The 18,874-nt window shown below is 53.9% G+C and overlaps 2 protein-coding genes across 12 annotated transcripts in view; one reads left to right on the top strand and one right to left on the bottom strand.

The window, feature by feature from the left end:
• Positions 1-14,314, top strand: part of Plekhg3 (pleckstrin homology and RhoGEF domain containing G3) — a 40,316-nt gene extending 26,002 nt beyond the window's left edge. For 8 of the 11 annotated variants that reach the window (XM_027929388.2, XM_027929386.2, XM_027929390.2 and 5 more), the window contains 15 exons: positions 734-803; positions 1,093-1,139; positions 1,249-1,399; positions 1,490-1,621; positions 1,785-1,967; positions 2,133-2,225; positions 2,511-2,597; positions 2,825-2,858; positions 3,194-3,292; positions 6,395-6,433; positions 6,814-6,836; positions 7,315-7,671; positions 8,171-8,284; positions 10,867-12,286; positions 12,975-14,314. In XM_027929388.2, the coding sequence (XP_027785189.1) occupies positions 734-803; positions 1,093-1,139; positions 1,249-1,399; positions 1,490-1,621; positions 1,785-1,967; positions 2,133-2,225; positions 2,511-2,597; positions 2,825-2,858; positions 3,194-3,292; positions 6,395-6,433; positions 6,814-6,836; positions 7,315-7,671; positions 8,171-8,284; positions 10,867-12,286; positions 12,975-13,708 (3,583 nt within the window). In that variant the 3' untranslated portion in view covers positions 13,709-14,314. The remainder of the gene's footprint in view (positions 1-733; positions 804-1,092; positions 1,140-1,248; positions 1,400-1,489; positions 1,622-1,784; positions 1,968-2,132; positions 2,226-2,510; positions 2,598-2,824; positions 2,859-3,193; positions 3,293-6,394; positions 6,434-6,813; positions 6,837-7,314; positions 7,672-8,170; positions 8,285-10,866; positions 12,287-12,974) is intronic. The other 3 variants (XM_071607959.1, XM_071607960.1, XM_027929393.2) reach the window with 3 other exon arrangements.
• Positions 14,315-15,721: 1,407 nt separating this feature from the next.
• Sptb (spectrin beta, erythrocytic) overlaps positions 15,722-18,874 on the bottom strand; it is a 69,362-nt gene continuing 66,209 nt past the window's right edge. The window contains exon 35 of the mRNA XM_027929453.2: positions 15,722-18,771. Within this exon, the coding sequence (XP_027785254.2) occupies positions 18,604-18,771 (168 nt within the window). The 3' untranslated portion in view covers positions 15,722-18,603. The remainder of the gene's footprint in view (positions 18,772-18,874) is intronic.

Below are 18,874 nucleotides of genomic sequence, written 5' to 3'. Positions count from 1 at the left end.
GACCTGTTAGTGGAATGCACAAGCCAGGCAGGATCGGTGGGAGAGGCCAAACAAGGCCTGGCCAGGGGCTGCCTCAGGGCCAAGAGGCTTGTGAGGGCCTGTGTCTGCTGCCATGGGACCATGGAGCATCAGGGAGGGGCACTAGACAGGAGGTGCAGAGCCTGGGGAACAGTGTTGATAGGAGGACCCTTCCCCCAAGTCCCTTAAGATGGGCAGAGGGACCTTTGCAGCCAGAGAAGTCTGAGAAGGTGGGGTGCAGGCCAAACTTCAGCAGATGGTGGGCTAGGGAAGAGCAGGAGGCAGGGGAGCATTGTTTCTGGGGTTCCTACAGTGCTCCCATCTAAGATCAAGGGTGCTAGAACTTACCATGTCTCCCTGCTTCTTGCATCCTTTACATAGGGGAGTCTTCTTTACTAGTCTCCTCTTTCCTTCCCCCTTTAATCTCTGCTTTTGTGTGTTTGACTCCTTCTGCCCACAGAGGATCTGTGTCCCTTTCCTAAGGTGGGTAGTAGTGTCCCCTCTTCCTTTCCTGCTTGCTGAGCATGTGGGCTCCCTGTATTTGTGGTGTGCTGGATACTTTCTGAGGCAGGGCTCACCAGAGGGTGGAAGCCCTAGCTCTTAGCATGACAGCAGAGCAGGCTGTGAGTCTGGGTCTCAAGAGGTCGGGCAGAGGGCATATTGCTGCAGGGGAGGCTGCAGAGTTTGGCCTCTGATCTGCTCTCCCCTCACCCAGCCAGCTACTCAGAGACCTGGACAGCTGCAATAGTGACCCTGTGGCTGTGGCCAGCTGCTTTGTGGAAAGGGTAAGAAGGGCTGGGTTCTTGTTCCACCTTGCAAGGAGCTTAAAGGGAAAGGAAAGCCCAATACATGAAGATACCTGAGTCCTGGGGATCCCTCTCCAGGGGAAGGGCCGGGTGCCCTGTGCCCAGGGTCTGCCTGGTGGATGGGATGCCCTAGAGAAATGAATACAAAGGTGTTTCTGCAGGCACTCAGGGGAAGGGGAGACAGAGGGCACTTAGGGGCCAGGGGTCCCACACGGTTTATAGTCAAATGAGAAACTTCCTGAAATTACTATTTCTTGATCTCTCTTAGAGCCAAGAGTTTGATATCTACACCCAGTATTGCAACAACTACCCCAAGTGAGTAATTGGGGTGGGATGGGATGCCGAGCCATGTGGTGAGTCTGGAGTCCCTTCCTCCTCACCAGGCCTTCCCCCCAGCAGTGACACTCCTTCTTCCTACTCCCAGCTCTGTGGCTGCCCTGACAGAATGTATGCGGGACAAGCAGCAGGCCAAGTTCTTTCGGGACCGGCAGGAGCTGCTACAGCACTCACTGCCCTTGGGCTCCTACCTCCTGAAGCCAGTCCAGCGCATCCTCAAGTACCACCTGCTGCTCCAGGTAGCCCAGGTGTCCTTCCCTGGACATGGAGTCTCAGGGAGGGGCAGGGCCTTTGAGTCCACATTGTCCAAACCCCTTTCTCCTGTGCAGGAAATTGCCAAACATTTTGATGAAGAAGAGGATGGCTTTGAGGTGGTGGAAGATGCCATTGACACCATGACCTGTGTGGCCTGGTACATCAATGACATGAAGAGGAGGCACGAGCATGCCGTTCGTCTCCAGGTGCTCTGGGTCTGGGAGGTGGGTGGAGATGCCTGGGTGGGTGGGCCAGGCTGGGGACAGGGAATGTCACTGCCCTGCTGAGATGAGCTGAGGGGTGATGTCTGAAGAGCCTTCTGGGGCCTGTGAAGCCTGACCCTGGTGGTTGGGGGTCTTTCTGCTGTAGGAAATTCAGTCACTGCTCATCAACTGGAAGGGGCCAGACCTGACCATCTACGGGGAGCTTGTCCTGGAGGGCACGTTCCGTGTGCACCGTGTGCGCAACGAAAGGACTTTCTTCCTCTTTGACAAAACACTGTTCATCACCAAGAAACGGGGCGACCATTTTGTCTACAAGGGTCACATCCCGGTAACTAGGCCACCCCAGCTCCTCTGCTGTCTTCTCCCTTCCCAAAGGGTCCTGTCTCTTCTGCTTCTTGTCTGCTTCACCAGGCTCCAGCACCAGCCTAGTGAGACTGTCTCAATGGCTGGTCCCCCCTTCCTCCCTCTGACTCCCTCTTCCCTTTGTCCCCAGTGCTCCTCCCTGATGCTGATTGAGAGCACCAAAGATTCCCTGTGCTTCACTGTCACCCACTACAAGCACAGCAAGCAACAGTACAGCATCCAGGTGAGGGGTGGCCAGGGTGCTGGGGTGGGGACCAAGACTGGCGAGCACCTGTGCATGTGATTCCTGGCTCCTTGGCTCACCCCGCTGCCCCAAGACCCAGTGTCTCCATCTGTAAAGGGGTCATTGCAGACACCCTGGGGTCGTGGTGAAGAGTCAAGGCAACCTCACCGAGAGCCCAGCACAGTCCTTCCTCCCACCTTTCCCTCAGGCAGAAGTGCTGTCTGTGCCCAGCAGCTTCAGCCTATACTAATAACCCCGGGGTCCCTTTCCCTTGGGTCCTCTCAGGCCAAGACAGTGGAGGAGAAACGGAGCTGGACTCATCACATCAAGAGGCTCATCCTGGAGAACCACCATGCCACCATTCCCCAGAAGGTCAGTTCCCAGAGTGCTTCTGGTGGGGCATGGAGAGAGTGTGTCCCTCGGGGCCAGGTCCAGAGGATCTGCTGGGGCCCCACCCTCTGGATACTGGCTCCAGTGGACAGTGGATATTGGTATAGCAGGTACGCAGGCCTTGTTGTGGCTCTGTGGGGTGTCCTAGTGGGTGAGAGAGGTACAGCACACAGCAAGGTAGTAACTAGGTGGGTTTTCTTCGTTTCTAGGCCAAGGAAGCCATCTTGGAAATGGATTCCTATTGTGAGTGATCCTTTTTTGCCTTTTTTGTTCCTAATTATACACTGTTAGGTCAGGCTGCATCCTGGGCAGGCTTTGCCTAATTTTATTCCAGGAGCAGGGAGGGCGAGGGGCTCCTCTGTCAAGTGTTGAAGGTCATCTACACAATTAGGGAATCCGTCCTGCTGAGGAGCAGGATTCTCAGCCTGAAGACCCCAGATGGAAGAAGATGGAGGGTACTCTGGAGGCATCTGGGCCCTGGATCTGGGGTTGGGTAGCAGAGGTGTGGCTGGGTAAGGGCTGGGTCTAGGTCAAGGTCCATGGAATCCAAAACCTGATTGTCTTTCTTCTGGTTGCAGATCCCAATCGGTACCGCTGTAGTCCAGAGCGGCTGAAGAAGGCTTGGTCCTCTCAGGATGAGGTGTCCACCCATGTGCGCCAGGGGCGCCGGCAATCTGGTAAGGGACGGTTGTATGGGCAGGAGACCTTTTTGTAGGACCCTGGACCAGGCAGGGAGTCATCTGTGGCAATATGTTTTCATCTCTCCAAAAACTAGGACAAGGGCAGCAGGCCATCCATGGAGTATTTTTTCCCTGTGCTCTTACTGCCCTCCTCAGGGTACTTCTGGGCTCTTCTTGCCCACCAGCTTGGGCAGCCCCCTTTAAGGACCTAGGAATACTTGTTCATTCAGGCCTCAGCCCCTTCTTAGCTCTCTTGCATCCAAACCTCCCTCCTTTCCACTCAGAACACTAAGCCAGTGGGAGGAACACTAGGACATCATTGTGTGATCCCCAGCCTAGTTCTGGAATGGCAAAGCAGAAGCAGGACATGAGGAAAATGAATTAGACCAAGTGGCACCAAATCCAGACAGGAAATATTTACTTTGGGTCTCAGGAAATGGTTCCATTTTCCTCCCCTGGGCCTTCTTCCATTGCTGGACTTGCCAACGTGTTCTTGGATTTATTATAATGAATCGTCTATTTAGAAAGAGAAAACCTTGCTTTTATTCTTAGCTCTGCAGTGATGCTAATGCACATGTGTGTTTTCTGGTCTGTTTTTACTCTGCCCTTTGGTCTAAAGGCTGGGGACAGATTTGGGTTGGGGATGGGGATTGAGAACCATCTCATAGTTGCCCTGAGAGAAAGATTGTGGAGTGACTAAGAGCAGTGTCTTGGTTTGGATCCACAATGGCATTGTTTTTTTGTTTCTTTAAAAAATATTTTTAGTTGTAGATGAACTTTTATTCATCTAGCTCATACTTGCTAGGCAATTGTTCTACCACTGAGCTATAACTCCAGCTCTGCATTGGGTTGAGTGACTGACCCATGGGTTGCCCTGGACACCCATGTGGATTGACGAGTGGGCTTTGGCCTTCTAGTAGGGAAGCCAGGTGGTCCTGTTTTTGTATTGTTTGGTATTACTTCAGGTAGATCTTGAACCCTGGGCAAACTTGAAATGGTTACGAAAATTTTATGGTTAAAAGCTCCAAATTGGGGGTGTTGCTTTATTGGTCTTAGGCTTATTTTGTTCCCTTTCCTCTGATGTTCCCGCTTAACTTGCCATAGCTTAACATTAGAAGCTCTTGGAACATGGAAGCTTTTAAGTGATAATAGTAGCTATGGTAACCGTAGTACTGTCTGTCATAATGTCAGCATCAAAACTCTCCCTCCGATGCACAACTGTAATATACTTAAAACCGTCAACTCGTACACTTTAAATGCATTGTGTGGTATAAAAATTACATCTCAACCAAGCTATCACCAAGGCAGTCAGGAAATGAGCCATTTTATACAGCCGAAATTTCCACGTGGCTGAGATTTTTTTTTTTTAGTTGTAGTTGGACACAATACCTTTATTTATCTTTATATGGTGCTGAGGATTGAACCCAGGGTCTCGCCGTGCTAGGCAGGTGCTCTACCTCTGAGCCACATCCCCAGCCCCTCATGTGGCTGAGATTTTAACCTATAAATAAATAAATACTACAAGAGTTTGGTTTTAACAGTTTGTTCACTTGTTTATGAGTTTTATTTTTAACTTTAAGAAAACAGACATCTTCCTGAAACGTTTGATACTCTTGAGACTCTAGGGCAGGGGGTGCTGGCCGTGCTTGAACTGTTCATTTTCTGGAGCTGGTGCAGCGTCACTGGTGGGGAAGAAGCTGCCAGATGCTCCAGAAGCCCTGGGGTAGGGGCTGTGGGTTGCCATAGAGACAGCCTGCATTTGAGATGTGTTCATCGTGATAGTTCTTCCATAGCACTTTGAAAAGGGTTTTTAAGGAAAAGTCTCCTTAGTCCGAGAATGTCTGTCTCTAGTATCCCTTTTCCCTCCTTCTCTGGGTTAGAAATCAATGGAAAGAACTTATGGAAACTGTGGATAAAAACAGACTAGGGAGCTACTGAGAGGGGATCTCAGGCTACCTGCAAAGACCTAGTGCCTGGGCTTAGCCAACTACTCTGCCTTCCCCAGGAGTTTTTTCTACTCTCTCCTTCCAGAGAACTGAATTGGGCACACAAGTGCACTATAGGATAAGTAAGGTCTATGGTTACATCTTAAGTTGTCTTAAAAAAAAATTCTTTTTTTTTGATGGTTTTGGGAATCAAACCCAAGGGCTCACACATGCTAGGCAAGTGCTTTGCCACCGAGCTACACCTTCAGCCCCTGTTAAGTATTCTTGATTACAACTTTTAAAATGAAAGAATAAAGTATATTCTATTTCTCACTTCAAAAGCAATGAGGTGCTTACTTATGTTGATGCAGTTAGAGCGCGTACTTATGTGTGTATCTCAGGAGTAAAGAAGTTCTTCAGTCTGCCCATCTGACAAGGGTCAGCTGAGAGAACTTGGCTCCAAGTTTATAGAAAACCGTGACCGGCCCTAAGCCTCCTATTTAACTCCAGCTGGGCAACTATGGGGATAGGCTAGGGGTTCCATAGAGGGATCTCTTGAGATAAGGTCTTCCTATCCCTCAGGTCTGCCCCCAGAAAGGCTGGGGTAGGAGGTCATGGCACCACCAGTCTAATGGATATGTTTTGTGTCCTGTCCCCAGAGCCTGGTCACCCCTTATCCAGCTGGGCGACACTCCCCAACAGGCAACGAGGCTGTGCGATGCTAGGCTTTCAGGGCCGTAGGAAGTCGGGTGTGACCTCTGTTTTCCAGCTAGGGTGCTATGGGGTTGTAGCCAGTGTGCTGACAAGGTCTTTGCCAGAGAGGGAAAAGGGCGACATGGCTGGGTAGTCTGAAGGGGCTGCATGGAGCCCATCCCGTCTCTATGGCTCTAGAACTAAAGGCCATGGGTGTTCTATTGTAAGGACTGGGGTAACATGCTGCACTGTGGGGCTCTGCAGCGGGATGGGAGTGGCCCAGGCCCTGCCTCCCTGTTGGCAAGGTGTGAGGAGGCTTGGTGACAGTGTGGAGGGAGCCTCCCTGGGGCCGTAGGGTTGCTGGAGGTGAGCCAGAGGGACTTTGAGCTGGTGATGGGCCTGCGGTGCTGTGAGCGTGGGATGCAGGCCAGGTGTCGCTATTTCTTGGCCTGTGCTGACTCTGCCCATTTGTGTTCCTCAGAGCCGACCAGACACCTGCTCAGGCAACTAAACGAGAAAGGTGAGTATGTGAGGGGGTGGATGGGATTTGCAGGGAGCGTTGGGTGGGGTGCGAGGGCGAAGCAGGTGGGGGGTTGTGGAGAACAGGTTGAGGGAACTCATCTCTGTTCCTCATGTCACCTGAAGAGGGGATTGAGCTCTACCTCAACTTGCATGCCTTATACCCTTTCCTCCATAACAACAGGAGCCAAGCAGCAGGCACAGACCTGTGCTCCTGATCATCTGTTAGCCATTCCTTTGAAAGCCCAGGGTGAAGGGTCTTTGGAGCCCGAGCCCTCAGTGAGGCTTCCCTGGGGGCTCTGGCCTCTCTAAAGAGGCCCTTTCTCCTGCTTATTGGTCTTTTCTCCTCCCCATGTGCTGGGGACCTGGTGGTGGTGTCAGCAGCCAGAGGAGCAGGAATGAAGGTAAGGCCAGTGGGTGCAGAGGCCGGGGAAGAAGGGCTGGCAGGACCGAGGGTGGGAGGGATAGCCCAGGTCGGCCCACCCCGCTACTTACTGTCTTCATTCATTCACCATATACCTATCAACACCTATTGGGTGCCAGGCTCTGGCACAGGGTCACAGGGATGAATAAGATGGTCCTTGCCCCAGGGGACCCTTTGTACCCTCTCCTGGAGTGGCATCCTTCCCACCTAGAGCCTTTCTCATTCCCCTCTCATTCCCCTCTCTGAGGCAGTCAGGCTTCTTCAGGGCCTGTGTTCCCAACTTGATCCAAGCCTCCCCACCATGAGATGCCCCCCTCCTCACTGGAATCCCGTGGAGGCCGAGGCTGGGCATGGATGGTTGTCTGTGTGAAGCCCCCCACTCCCTGCCCCCATTTGCCTGTGGGAGGGGAGGAGGTTGCCCACAAGGCTGGTCACGAGGGCTCTTGTGCTCTGAACAGCATGCAGGCAGTGCTGGTGCCCTCCTGGACTTTGGGCAGCCCCTCCATACACGGGGCCTGCAGCCACAGGCTGAAGGGGCTGCCCAAGAGGAGCAGGAGGAAGAGGAGGAGGAGGAGGTGGTGGAGGAGGAGGAGGAGGAGCAGGCCTTTCCGGTCTCTCTGGAGGACCTGGAAGGGCATGAAGGCAGCGAGAAGGGGGCCAGGCCGGAGCCCCCAGGCTCGGAGGAGGAGGAGGAGGAGGAGGAGGAGAGTCTGGCAGTGGCAGAGCAGGTAGCTGACTTTGCCAGCTCCCTGCTGGCCGCCCTCCACTGCTGGCACTATCGAGCCAACGCTTTACTTTTCTCCCGGGGTGCTATGGTGAGGTGTCTCTTTGATCTCCCCTCCTCCTTGCATGTTCCCTAGCTCATGCATGCCCATCTGAGAGTCCCCTCCTGTCCCCTCCCCACCCTGCCCTGTTTCTTCACTCCTATCAGCACTTCTTAACCTCCTCACTCATTGTCATGCCCTGGTGAGTCCCTGGCATGCGCTGTTCCAGGACTGGGCACTAACCCACTGAGTAGGACTAATGGGGTGGGGGTGGGGTGGGGGAGGAGAAGCCAGCACACTGCAGGGCTAAAAGGTCAAGGCCACTTGGCCTGGAAGGAAAAGTGGCTGGGCTTTTCCAAAGCTGCATACCTGGCAAGGCTCTCTGCGGCCCCAGGCCTGGTGGGTCAGGTGCTCTGGAATGTCTCAGGTCCGGGGCTAGCTTAGGGCAGCCCAACCTCCTTGGGTATGGGACATGCTGTCCATGTTGGGATGCAGAAGGGACCAGCTCCCAGTTGTCCTGGAGTTGATGACTGACGTCTTCTTGCTTCAGGGGAAGGGACACAGGGAATCTGAAGGCCCCAAAAGCTGCAGAAGGCCCAGTAACCATTCTCCAACCAGTGCTGAGAAGCATCTGAGCTTCGAGTCTATCTCTTCTCTGCCAGAGGTGAGTGGCCAGCAAATGGGATGGAGATAATGTGGGGGTGCCTGGAGCCCCAATCTCCAGGTCTGCAAGCAGGTCTTTGAGACAGGAACTGTCCCACTGTGCTCTTGGAAATAGGGCTGTGTCCCCCCACCCCCCCGAACTCTTGCCCCTTCAGGAGACCTGTCCAGTCTAGGGTATATGGTTTGGTGAATAGATAGCCCCTTCCATAAATTATAAAAAAAGTTGACCCTTCCTTGAGACAGATACAGCCACATGCCAAGGGACATAGCTAATGGAAGTGAACCAGGACTTCAGGTCCTCTAAGCTAGGCCACCTTATATACAGCAGAAGGCTCTGACTCTGCCAGCGTGCCAGACATTTAAATCACTCCTGCAGCCACCTGGACAAAGGAATAGGGTATTGACATCTATTGGACGCCTCCTATGCTTTGTTTTGTCTCTCCCTTCTTTTCCCTGCAATAGCTCTAGAAGGAGAAGAGGCTCTGAGCGGTTAAGTGGTGGGCTGCAGCTGGGTAGAGCGGAGAGTGGATCTGGATCTCTGGCTCAGAGGCCCACCTTCCTCTTCTCCTACCTCATGCTGACTGTGGGTTGTATGGAGCTGACTCCTTTGCTGCTGCTGCTGTTCCTCCTCCTCCTCCTCCTCCATCACCTTCACCACCTCCTTGGGATGGCAAGTCCAGCTGACTTCCAAAGTTATAGGGAAAAGGTCACAAGCTAGGCTAGACCCCAGGTTGTCCTTCCTAGCCAGGAGAGACTAAAAAGCTGGATGACACTGGATAGGAATAGACCATGATGTCCTTGTTTGTTTGGGTTGCTATACTTAGATTGGGAGCTTATAAAACAACAGAAATTGCTGGGTGCAATGGTACATGCCTATAATCCTAGTGACTTGGGAGGCTGAGGCAGGAGAATTGCAAGTTCGAGACCAGCCTCAGCAACTTAACAAGACCCTGTCTCGAAAAATAAAAAGGATTGGGGATGTAGCTCAGTGGTAGACCACCCCTGGGTCCAATCCCCAGTACTGCAAGGAATAATAATAAAAAAACAACAAATTTATTATTCATAGTCCTGCAAGCTGGAAGGTCCAAGATCAAGGGACCAGCAGATTCCATATCTAGTGAAGGACCGCTTTCTGCTTCATAGATGTCCTCTTCTCGCTGTGTCCTCTCACAGTGGAAGGGGCAAAGAAACTCCCTCAAGCTTCTTTTCTAAGGGCACTAATTCCATTCATGAAGGAGGAGCCCCCACCCACGACTTAATCACCTCCAAAAGGCACAGTTGGTTAATGCTGTCACACTGGGTGTTAGGGTCTCACATCAGTTTTAGGATGACACTATCATCCAGACCATAGAAAGTGGCACTGTGCAATAATAATAGGATGTAAGTCCCACATGTAATGTTAGTTTTCTAGTAGCTATGTTAAAAAGAAACGTGAAATTAATTTTAGCATTATATTTTATATAACCCAGTAGGTCCAAAATATTATCATTTCAACATGTAATCAATATAAAAAGTTATGGATGCATTTTATCCTTTTATATATATATAGAAAGAGAGAGAAAACCTTTGAAATATATTCTCAGTTTGGACTAGCCATACTTTAGGTGGTGGTCAAGAGGGAATTCTCAAATTTGCTTCTTTCCATGTCCATCTGTTGGGAAATGCATTTAAGATTTTTTTTTGTAGTTGTTGATGGACCTCTATTTGTTTATTTGTATGTGGTGCTGAGGATCGAACCCAGTGCCTCACAGTTGCGAGGCAAGTGCTCTGCCACTGAGCTCCAACCCCAGTCCTGGCATATGCATTTATGCTAGGCCCACAGGTACTGGGTCTGGTAGGAGCCAATTCCCTGTCCTCACGGTCTAACAGGGTTTTGGCACATGGTTGTGTTGCCCTCCTTCCTTACATCCCACAGAGGCCTTGGTCCCTTAGGGAAGTTGGAATGTCACTCACACAGCCTGGGTCTGGAACCTTGAGAGCTTGGGTAGGAGACTTACCTTCAGACCAAGGATTCCTAGTGCTATGGCTCAGTGAGAGCCAGCCCCTGGGAGTCAGGGGCAGTGCTTGGCCCAGTGTTAAATCTCCACCTTGTGCCTATAGTTCACAGGCAGGCTGCCATTGAGAGGTGTCCCTGCCCTTCCCCATTCCTCATGATTTTCTTGGTGTGAGGACATGAGCCCAGCACCCTAGCTGCAGGGTGATTAAAAACACCATCATTGCTGGGTGTGGTGGTGTGCACCTGTAATCCCAGCAGCTCAGGAGGCTGAGACAGGATCACAAGTCGAGGCTGGCCTTAGCAACTTAGTGAGACCTTGTCTTAAAAAACAAATGGGCTGGGGGTGCTCAGTGGGAAGGCATCCCTGGGTTAGATCCCCAGTACCAACAGAACAAAACAAAACAAACCAACATCCTCATTTTCCTTTCTGTGAGGCCCTGTCACCCTACTGAGTCACACTCATCCTGTCTTCCAGTCCTACCCTACAGGCCCTCTCACAGGCTCTGAGCAGACCATGCCATCCTCGTGTCTCCCAGTGTCATGAGGGAGGCTTTATACTCACGTGAGCTCTCTCTCCTGTGTCTCAGGTTGAGCCAGACCCTGAGCTTGGGCCTGAACAGGAGGTCTTTGCTGCTGTGGAAGGTCCCAGCACTGAGGACATGCCTTCAGACGCAGAGTCTCCAGAGGTCCTGGAAACACAGCTTGATGCCCACCAGGGGCTGCTGGAGATGGACCACCCAGGTGACATGGTGGACTTAGTGGTGGCCGACAGCAACGAGGACCTTAAGGCCCTGAGCAGTGAAGAAGAGGAGGAGGAAATGGGGACAGTCCAGGAGCCAGAGAGCCTCCTGCCACCCTCTGTGCTAGACCAGGCCAGTGTCATTGCTGAGCGTTTTGTCAGCAGCTTCTCTCGGCGGAGCAGCCTGGCACTGGAGGATGGCAAGTCCAGTGGCTTTGGGACACCACGGCTGGTCAGCCGGAGCAGTAGCGTGCTCAGCTTAGAGGGCAGTGAGAAGGGCCTGGCCCGGTGGGGCAGCACCACGGACTCCCTCAGCAACCAGCCCACTCCAGAAATGGACATCAGCACAGGGATGGCCTCAGAGAGTGGCCCTTCTGTCAATGGGACAGAACCCCCAATTGCAGGCAGCCCTGTGGAGCCTGACAGGTCTTCCTGCAAGAAGAAGGAATCGACACTCTCTACCCGAGACAGGTTACTGCTGGACAAAATCAAGAGCTACTATGAAAATGCAGAGCACCATGATGCCGGCTTCAGTGTCCGGCGCCGGGAGAGTCTCTCCTACATCCCCAAAGGACTAGTGAGAAACTCCGTCTCCAGGTTCAACAACCTTCCCAGGCCAGACCCAAAGCCCGCAGCTCCAGTAGAGTACAAGAGACAGGGGGGCTCCCGACCAGCCTCCTGGGCCCTGTTTGATCTCCCAGGACCCAGCCAGGTGGGAACAGGGGACTCGGCTCCTATCACGGATGCTGAGTTCCGTCCATCTTCTGAAATTGTAAAAATGTGGGAGAGAATGGAGTCTGCTGAGGGGAGTCCCCGGACAGGGCAAGGCCAGGGCCAGGCCAATGGCTTTGACCTGCAAGAGCCACTCTTCATTTTGGAGGAGCATGAGCTGGGGGCCATCACAGAGGAGTCGGCTACCGCCTCACCAGAAAGCGCCTCCCCCACGGAACGGCCCAGCCCGGCCCACCTGGCTCGGGAGCTGAAAGAACTGGTGAAGGAGCTGAGCAGCGGTGCCCAGGGGGAGCTGGTCACCCCACTGCACCCCCGCATCATGCAGCTCTCTCATGTGATGGACAGCCACATGAGTGAGCGTGTCAAGAACAAGGTCTACCAGCTGGCCCGCCAGTACAGCCTCCGCATCAAGAACATCAAGTCAGTGACGGCCAGGCCGCCACTGCAGTGGGAAAAGGCAGCTCCTGAGAGGGACGGGAAGAGCCCCACCGTTCCCTGCCCACAGGAGGAGCCTGGAGACCTAGGAGGTGACAAAGGTATGATGGGGGTGATGGTCCAGGGGTGGAAAAGTCAATTGGGAACTTGGAGAAAGTAACTTCTAAAGAGACCATGTCAAAGGGAGGAGTGGGGCCAGGCACCGTGGTGCATGTCTGTAATCCCAGCCACTCGGGAGGCTGAAGCAGGAGGATCGAGAGTTCAAAGCCAGCCTCAGCAACTTAGTGAGGCCCTAAGCAACTCAGTGAGACCCTATCACTAAATAAAATACAAAATAGGGTTGGGAATGTGGCTCAGTGGTTGAGTGCCCCTGAGTCCGTGGTAATCCATCCCCCACCAAAAAAAAAACCCCAAAACAAAAAAGTAGGACCTCCTGCTCTACCGATGTGTGGTGAGTCCCAGCCTCTGGTCTGGTGCTCTGAGGCTAAGCCTGCTCCTCTGGGTGAGCCCTCTGTGTGGAGCAGAGGGAGGAACATGGTCAGGGGCCCCTCCCTTACCAGGATGAGAGCAGAGCTCTCATTTCTTCCTTTGACTCCTGGCCCCTTCCCCCCACTGCCTTTTCTTCTCTTCCCGTTGCCCTGTGATAAAGGGGCAGTTAATGGAATTTCTCTTCTTTTGTACCAAGCCCCAGGAAGCAGTCTCACCTGGGAAGTGAGCTGAGGGCGGTTGGGAGCCCTCCCTTCGGGCCCCTCCTCTCACAGCCACTCATGGCTCGCTCTCTCCTCACAGGCAAGAGAAGGCCCTTGCTCTCTCTCTTCACCTACGAGCAGCTGGTGGCCCAAGAGCACAGCCCCCCCAAGCCCTCCTCTGCTAGAGAGACGTCCCCACGCCGTTTCTCCTTCAGCCCTTCTGCTGCCAGCCCAAGGACCACCTCACCTGGGGGCCGGCCCTGCACTCGGAGTCCCCTCAGCCCCTTTGACACTGAGACTTTCAACTGGCCCGATGTCCGAGAACTCTGCTCCAAGTATGCCTCCCACGATGAGGCTGTCCAGGCCGAGGGAAGCCGCCCTCGCCCTCGTGGCCCACCCGTCAACCGGAGCTACTCTGCGCCTGAGAATATGGTGGAGCCCCCTCTCTCTGGCAGAGTGGGCCGCTGTTGCAGCCTGAACACCAAGAGGAGCCAGGGAGCTACCCAGTCCCCACCTCCTAGGATGCCGCCTCAAAGCCGGCTGAATGGAGGTGAAGCCCTGTATGTCACCGCAGACGTCACCCTGGAGAACAACCGGCGGGTGATTGTCATGGAGAAGGGACCCCTTCCCAGCCCCACTGCAGGGCTGGATGAGGAGGGCAGTGGGCAGGGACCAAGCTCACCGGCAGCCATGGTGGCACAAGGCCAACATTTCCCAGACTCTGTAGAGTATCAGCCGAAGGAAGATGGTCCCAGGGACCCAGCAGACCCAAGCAAGCAGAGCAGAGTGAGAAACCTGAGAGAGAAATTCCAGGCCTTGAACTCTGTAGGTTGACTCTGATTCCTGGTCAGGGGCAGGAGCCATGTTGGTGTGGAAGAACCTGGCATACCTCCCCACGAATCTGGGCTTACATGGGCCCCTTGCCCAGGGCCCTCGTGAAGGCTGCCCTTGCTCTCCTAGAAGAGCGACCTAGCGTGACCTCACCTGCAGCCTGCTCTGTGTACTGGTGGTCTCCTGGGGCTCCAGACACCTTTCCTCAAGCCCAGATGAGTCGCGCTTCCCACTTCCCTTGTAAATATCTCTCTGGTTGGAAGCCAAATATTTAAGCTCACTTCTTCCCAGGGAGAGCAAGCACTGCTCAGGCCCTTGGCTGGCCATTGCCAGGCTGAGGACCCTCGGGGGGAGACCTGGGCAGGCTTTGCTCTTTAACTGTGCCTTTTCTTAGGACTCAGGAATGAGGCCAATAATTTATTGCTTTCCATCCTGTGGTATGTGCGTGCGAGCGAGTATACATCTTGTTGTTTATTCCCCTCCTGTGAAGAATGTAACCGACTTAGTTCAGGTACTTTTGAGGGTTGCCTTGCTGTCCCTGTGGTTGTCGCTAATGTACACACATTTCACTCTGTGCCAATGGTGCAATAACCACTGCTGACCCACCGACCTGTGTGTGCCTTCTTACTGCGCCTGGCGGGGGTGGGGAGAGTTGCTGGTGGCTGAGGATTTCTTAGAGTAGTCAGGGCACAGGGTGTTCCCTCTGCACTCATTGGTCATCCAGGCACCAGGATGCTCATGGGGCAGGCAGAGACAGCAGGATGCACAGAAAGGAGCTTGTTCTGTGCTACTTCTGCTTCTCTGTCTACCCACGGCCTGGCGTCCTGTCTGGGGCAGAGGGCCTCACATGCCAGCCTATAGCTCTCTTCCTCAAGGGCCAAAGTTGTGCTAAAAGCAGGGAGGGAGGAGTGACCGGGGCAAATGGGATACTTTCTAATAAGAAGTTACCAATATCTGGTGCGAATACCTCATCTTTCCCTCTCCAGTCCCAGGAGGCATCCCAGAAGGCAAGGGTTCCTAGCTTGGGGTCTGGGCATGTCCTCAAATGGCTTCCAATATTGGGTGAGGAGTGCATGTGTATTTTGCCAGGATGGATCCTCTGTTTTCATCACATTGAGAAAGCCTGGATTCAGAAGGGCTAGGAATGCCTCCCTCTTGCTCATTGGGATTTCTGCCCTTTCTCCTTGGAGGACCAATCTCATTTTGCCCAGTTTGTTCTGGCTGGGGTTGGATAGGAAGAGGCTGCAGGGCCCAGGTGGTAGATAAATGTTCCCGTAGCCCTGCAGAGTGAGGGCCCATGAGTCTTCTGACCTAAGAGGATGGATTCAACCTGAACATGGGTTTGCTGAATCTCCTGAGGTCAAGGGGAGACCAGTGGTGAGTGGCAGTCTCCTGTGCAGAAGCAGGGCAGTTAGCCTGTGTTCTACCAGCTGCCCGGAATCTTCTGTGGTCATATCCATAGTCACTGAGAAGAGAGCTGGCTCCTCCCAGGCCAGTCCTGGATACAACACTGAGAAGCCACAAATGTACCAGGCAGGTGACTCACACTTTTATCCCAGCCTTGCCAGTAGCCAACTGGATCGCCCGAACTTTTGCCCTTTCCTCATATGTGAATTGAAGACAACAGATGAGCTCCTGCTTCTCAGACTCCCTGATGGAACTCTTCAGGACATGGGCCAAGGCCAGGGCAGAGGGTCTTATCGGCTGCCCATTAGAATCATCTGGGAGCCTTTTGAAACCCGTCAGTGCCTATGTTCCATGCACCCAGACCAAATGAATCTGCCCCTCTGTAGATGGACCCTAGGCACAGAGGCTGGGGACTCTAATGTCCAGTGTGGCCTGGACTCATCTGTGACTAGAAATGATTTTACCCTGCAGTAGGCCTTCTAGTTGAAGGAAGCTTGGCTCAGGGTCTCAGGTGGCGCCTAGCTATCCCCTTGTCTTCATGGTGCTGGCTCTCTGTGGCCCAGTTCAAAGAAAAAACGAGGCTAGTCAAATAAGGAACAGACAAATGTGGAGCATTATATAGATTTATTAGAAAAACTAGTAAATGGGTTTCCTCTGGTTGGTGGAAGCACATTTGAGCAGGTGGAGGACAAGGCCCAGCCGGCCCCAGGGCCAGCCCCAGATAGCATATTCTGTACCCAACAAGTGACATTCCTCCGCAGCCACCTCCTCTCTTGCATCCTCCCTGAGCTTGTTTGTCCAAGGGACCAAGCCATGTGGCCAGCTGGTCTCTTCCTCTTCTGGATCTCTGCCCCCTCCCACTGAGGGAGGAAGGAGATCCAGGACCAGTCTAGGGGACCTGATTGCCCTCCCACAGGCAGAACGGAGGGGTGGAGTAGGGGGGAAAGCCGAGCCCGACACAGGCCTCCTGTTCTGGGTGCTTGGTGAAAGTTAGGAGTGGGGGGAGCCCCAGGACCCTCCACTCCTCCCTCAGCCAGAATCAGCTGAGGCCAGGGACAAAGGGGAAGAGTGGGCAGGAGGACGCCTGACATGCCCAGAAGGAGCTTCCTCTAAGCCGCCCTGGGGAGGAAGCCTGTTATGCTGGTGTGGACTGGAGCTGTGTCACCCTAGTTTGGAAACACTGTCAAGGAAAAGACTGCAAAATAAAAAAAATATGAGAAAAGAAGGAAAAAAAAGAAACCTTGCCAGGGCACCTGGAGAGCTTAGTCCTTGAGTGGCATAGAGTCTCCCAAATTCAGGCACCTGCAATGTCAGTCCAGTTAAAGATTGAGTGTCTCGGGACCTGGGTGATATGGGCAAGATGTGTGGGGAGCTGGCGGTAGATAGTGAATCACATGCAGCTGGCTGCCCTTGCCCAATCCTGGGAACCTGGGGTGGCGAGATTCTAGCTCTTCCATGGAGCCCTTTCTTTCTTGACTCCATGGAGTTGCTCACTGGAAATTCCTCACTTCTGGTGCTACTTGGGCACACATGGAGGGGAGAAGGTGGACCTTTGTCCATTGGCTCACTACTGGCCCGGGGAAATAGTTGAGAGCTACTTGTCACCTTCTGCCCTTGGCAAGGAGCCTGCTCTCTGTCCCAGAGGTGGGCCTGCCTTTGAATGCACCAAAGGCTTTTTTTACTGCCAGGTGAGTATGGTCACCTTCCAGCCTTGGCTTCCCCAGCAGTAGACAGAGGCTGACTAATGGAACACGCCAGGTTCCCTGTAGAAGCAGAGGGTCATAGGGTCCTATGTGTTGAGGCCAAATGAAGACCCTCACTATAGAGGTGGAAGACCTCATGTGGGGAGAGCAGGCTCCATTGGGTAACTGATTCCCTCCCGTGTGGTTCCTGTCTGCTGGAGTCGGCCTCACCCTGACATAGTGCTCTCTGAGCTGTGCCTGCCCCAGTCAGTACTAAAGGTTCCCGGGAAGGCCTCCTAACTCTGATATCTACCTGTGTGGCTTTTCCCTGAGTCTTACCTGATTCATTTCCACAAAGCCAAAGCTCCTTCCCATAGGGAAGGCAATAGAAAAAGTAGCTTTGGGCCCTGGGGACCTTTTTGGTCTCCCTGGGGGAGAACGCCTGCTGCCTTCAGCTTGATCCCCTCTTTAGGACCTAACCCCAGATAAGATGCTGGGCTGAAGCTGTATTGCTTTCAGAGAAGGAAAGTCCTCATTGGACTGGTGATTTTGCCCCTCCAGAGCATGGGGAAGACTCTCCCTGGGGACAGAGATTGCAGAGCCCCTGTTAGTGTTTGGAGTGGGTTTGGGAGATGTTTGGTGATCTCTGTATCTATATGTCTCTCAGAACCCAAGGCCAGGCCCTCTCTGGCCCCAGCATTTATCCCAGCTGCCCAGCAGTAGTTGTGTCACATGCCGTTAATACCTAGGTACGGCCATATTTGTCACTCCACTCTGATAACCCGGCTCTCTGTCCTGTCAGTCAGTAGCCTTGGATGACACCAGCTGCAGACACAATGGGCACTGGACTTTGGGATGCTTTACCTGGCGCTGGGGCATCCATCCCATATCTGGGGGCCTACACTGGTTCCCCGCTGTGCATCTAGCGGATATTGCTGGCTTGGTTGCTATTGGGAGTGGGAAGGATCCCAGCCCGGAGAGGCAGAGCCTTAGGCAGTGTGGGGACCTGTCTGTCCCTCCTTCAGGTCTGAGCCCTGAGCCCGAAGCTCTAACTAGGGTTTTCAAAGAGGAATGGTTTGAGAACTGCTGGTCCTCCCTCCTTCAGTCTCTGCTGGTACCAAAAAAGGGTGCCAGGGGCAGCAGGAGGCTCCCTTAGTCAGGACCCACAACACAGAGGAGGGGAGAGGAAAGTATCTGCTGGCCCTAAGGAGGGACCCAGTTCTGAGAAAGCCCAGTGGGGAGGTGGCTGGCAGCACCTGAGGCCCTGTGTTCCTTCTTGTCCCCTCAGTCCCCCAGCAGCCCCTGGCCCAGAGCTGGGGCTCTGTGGCCCCCCTGAAGTCTCCTCATTCCCCTAAGGGCAGGTCAGGCTTTGCCAGTGTCCCCCTTCCCTTTCCCTTCCCCTTTCCTGGCTGTGACCACATGGGAGGTAACCCCAAGCACGACTTGCTGTGGGAGTGGGCAGCATTGAACAAGCCCCATCAGCCACCTTCTGCTTTTATGGGGATGCAGAGAGGAGGGCATGCGCCTCAGGGAACCGTTTCCTGCCTCCTGGAGCCAAGCCGTCTGTGCCACAGGCAGAGGGCATGTTGGCAGGCGTCGGGGCTGCCAGGCAGGGCGCAGAGGCAGCTATTGCAGCGCAGCGGGGGCCCCAGGGGCCGGCCTGGTGACTCTCGAGCTGGTGGGCAGGAGGTGGAGGAGGACCATCCACTGTGGAGGTCAGGGCCCACGGCCTCAGGTGGCCAGTCCCTGTGTGCCCTGATGCACCACTGCGCCTGCCTGGCTGGCCCCACCAGCGGGGGCCACCGGCTGCTATTTCTTTTTGGGGAAGAAACTGAATCTCTTCTCCTTGTCCTTCTTGCCAAGACTAGCATCCGGGCCAGTGAGGGAGGGCAGAGGCAGGCTCTGCGTCTTGACGCGGATGCTCTGGGACTCGTTGATGGCCGTGCTCACACCTTGCAGCCAGGACAGCATCTCCTCCTACGGGATGGGGGTGTCAGGGCCAAGTCCAGGGCCCCAAGGCAATGGGAGTGCTCCTGGGACTGCCTGTTCCACGGGAGCCTTGAGGTCCAGAGGCCTAGGT

The sequence above is a fragment of the Marmota flaviventris genome, chromosome 2 (assembly GCF_047511675.1).
Source record: "Marmota flaviventris isolate mMarFla1 chromosome 2, mMarFla1.hap1, whole genome shotgun sequence".
NCBI lineage: Eukaryota > Metazoa > Chordata > Mammalia > Rodentia > Sciuridae > Marmota > Marmota flaviventris.
This window is presented reverse-complemented; position numbering and strand designations above follow the sequence as displayed.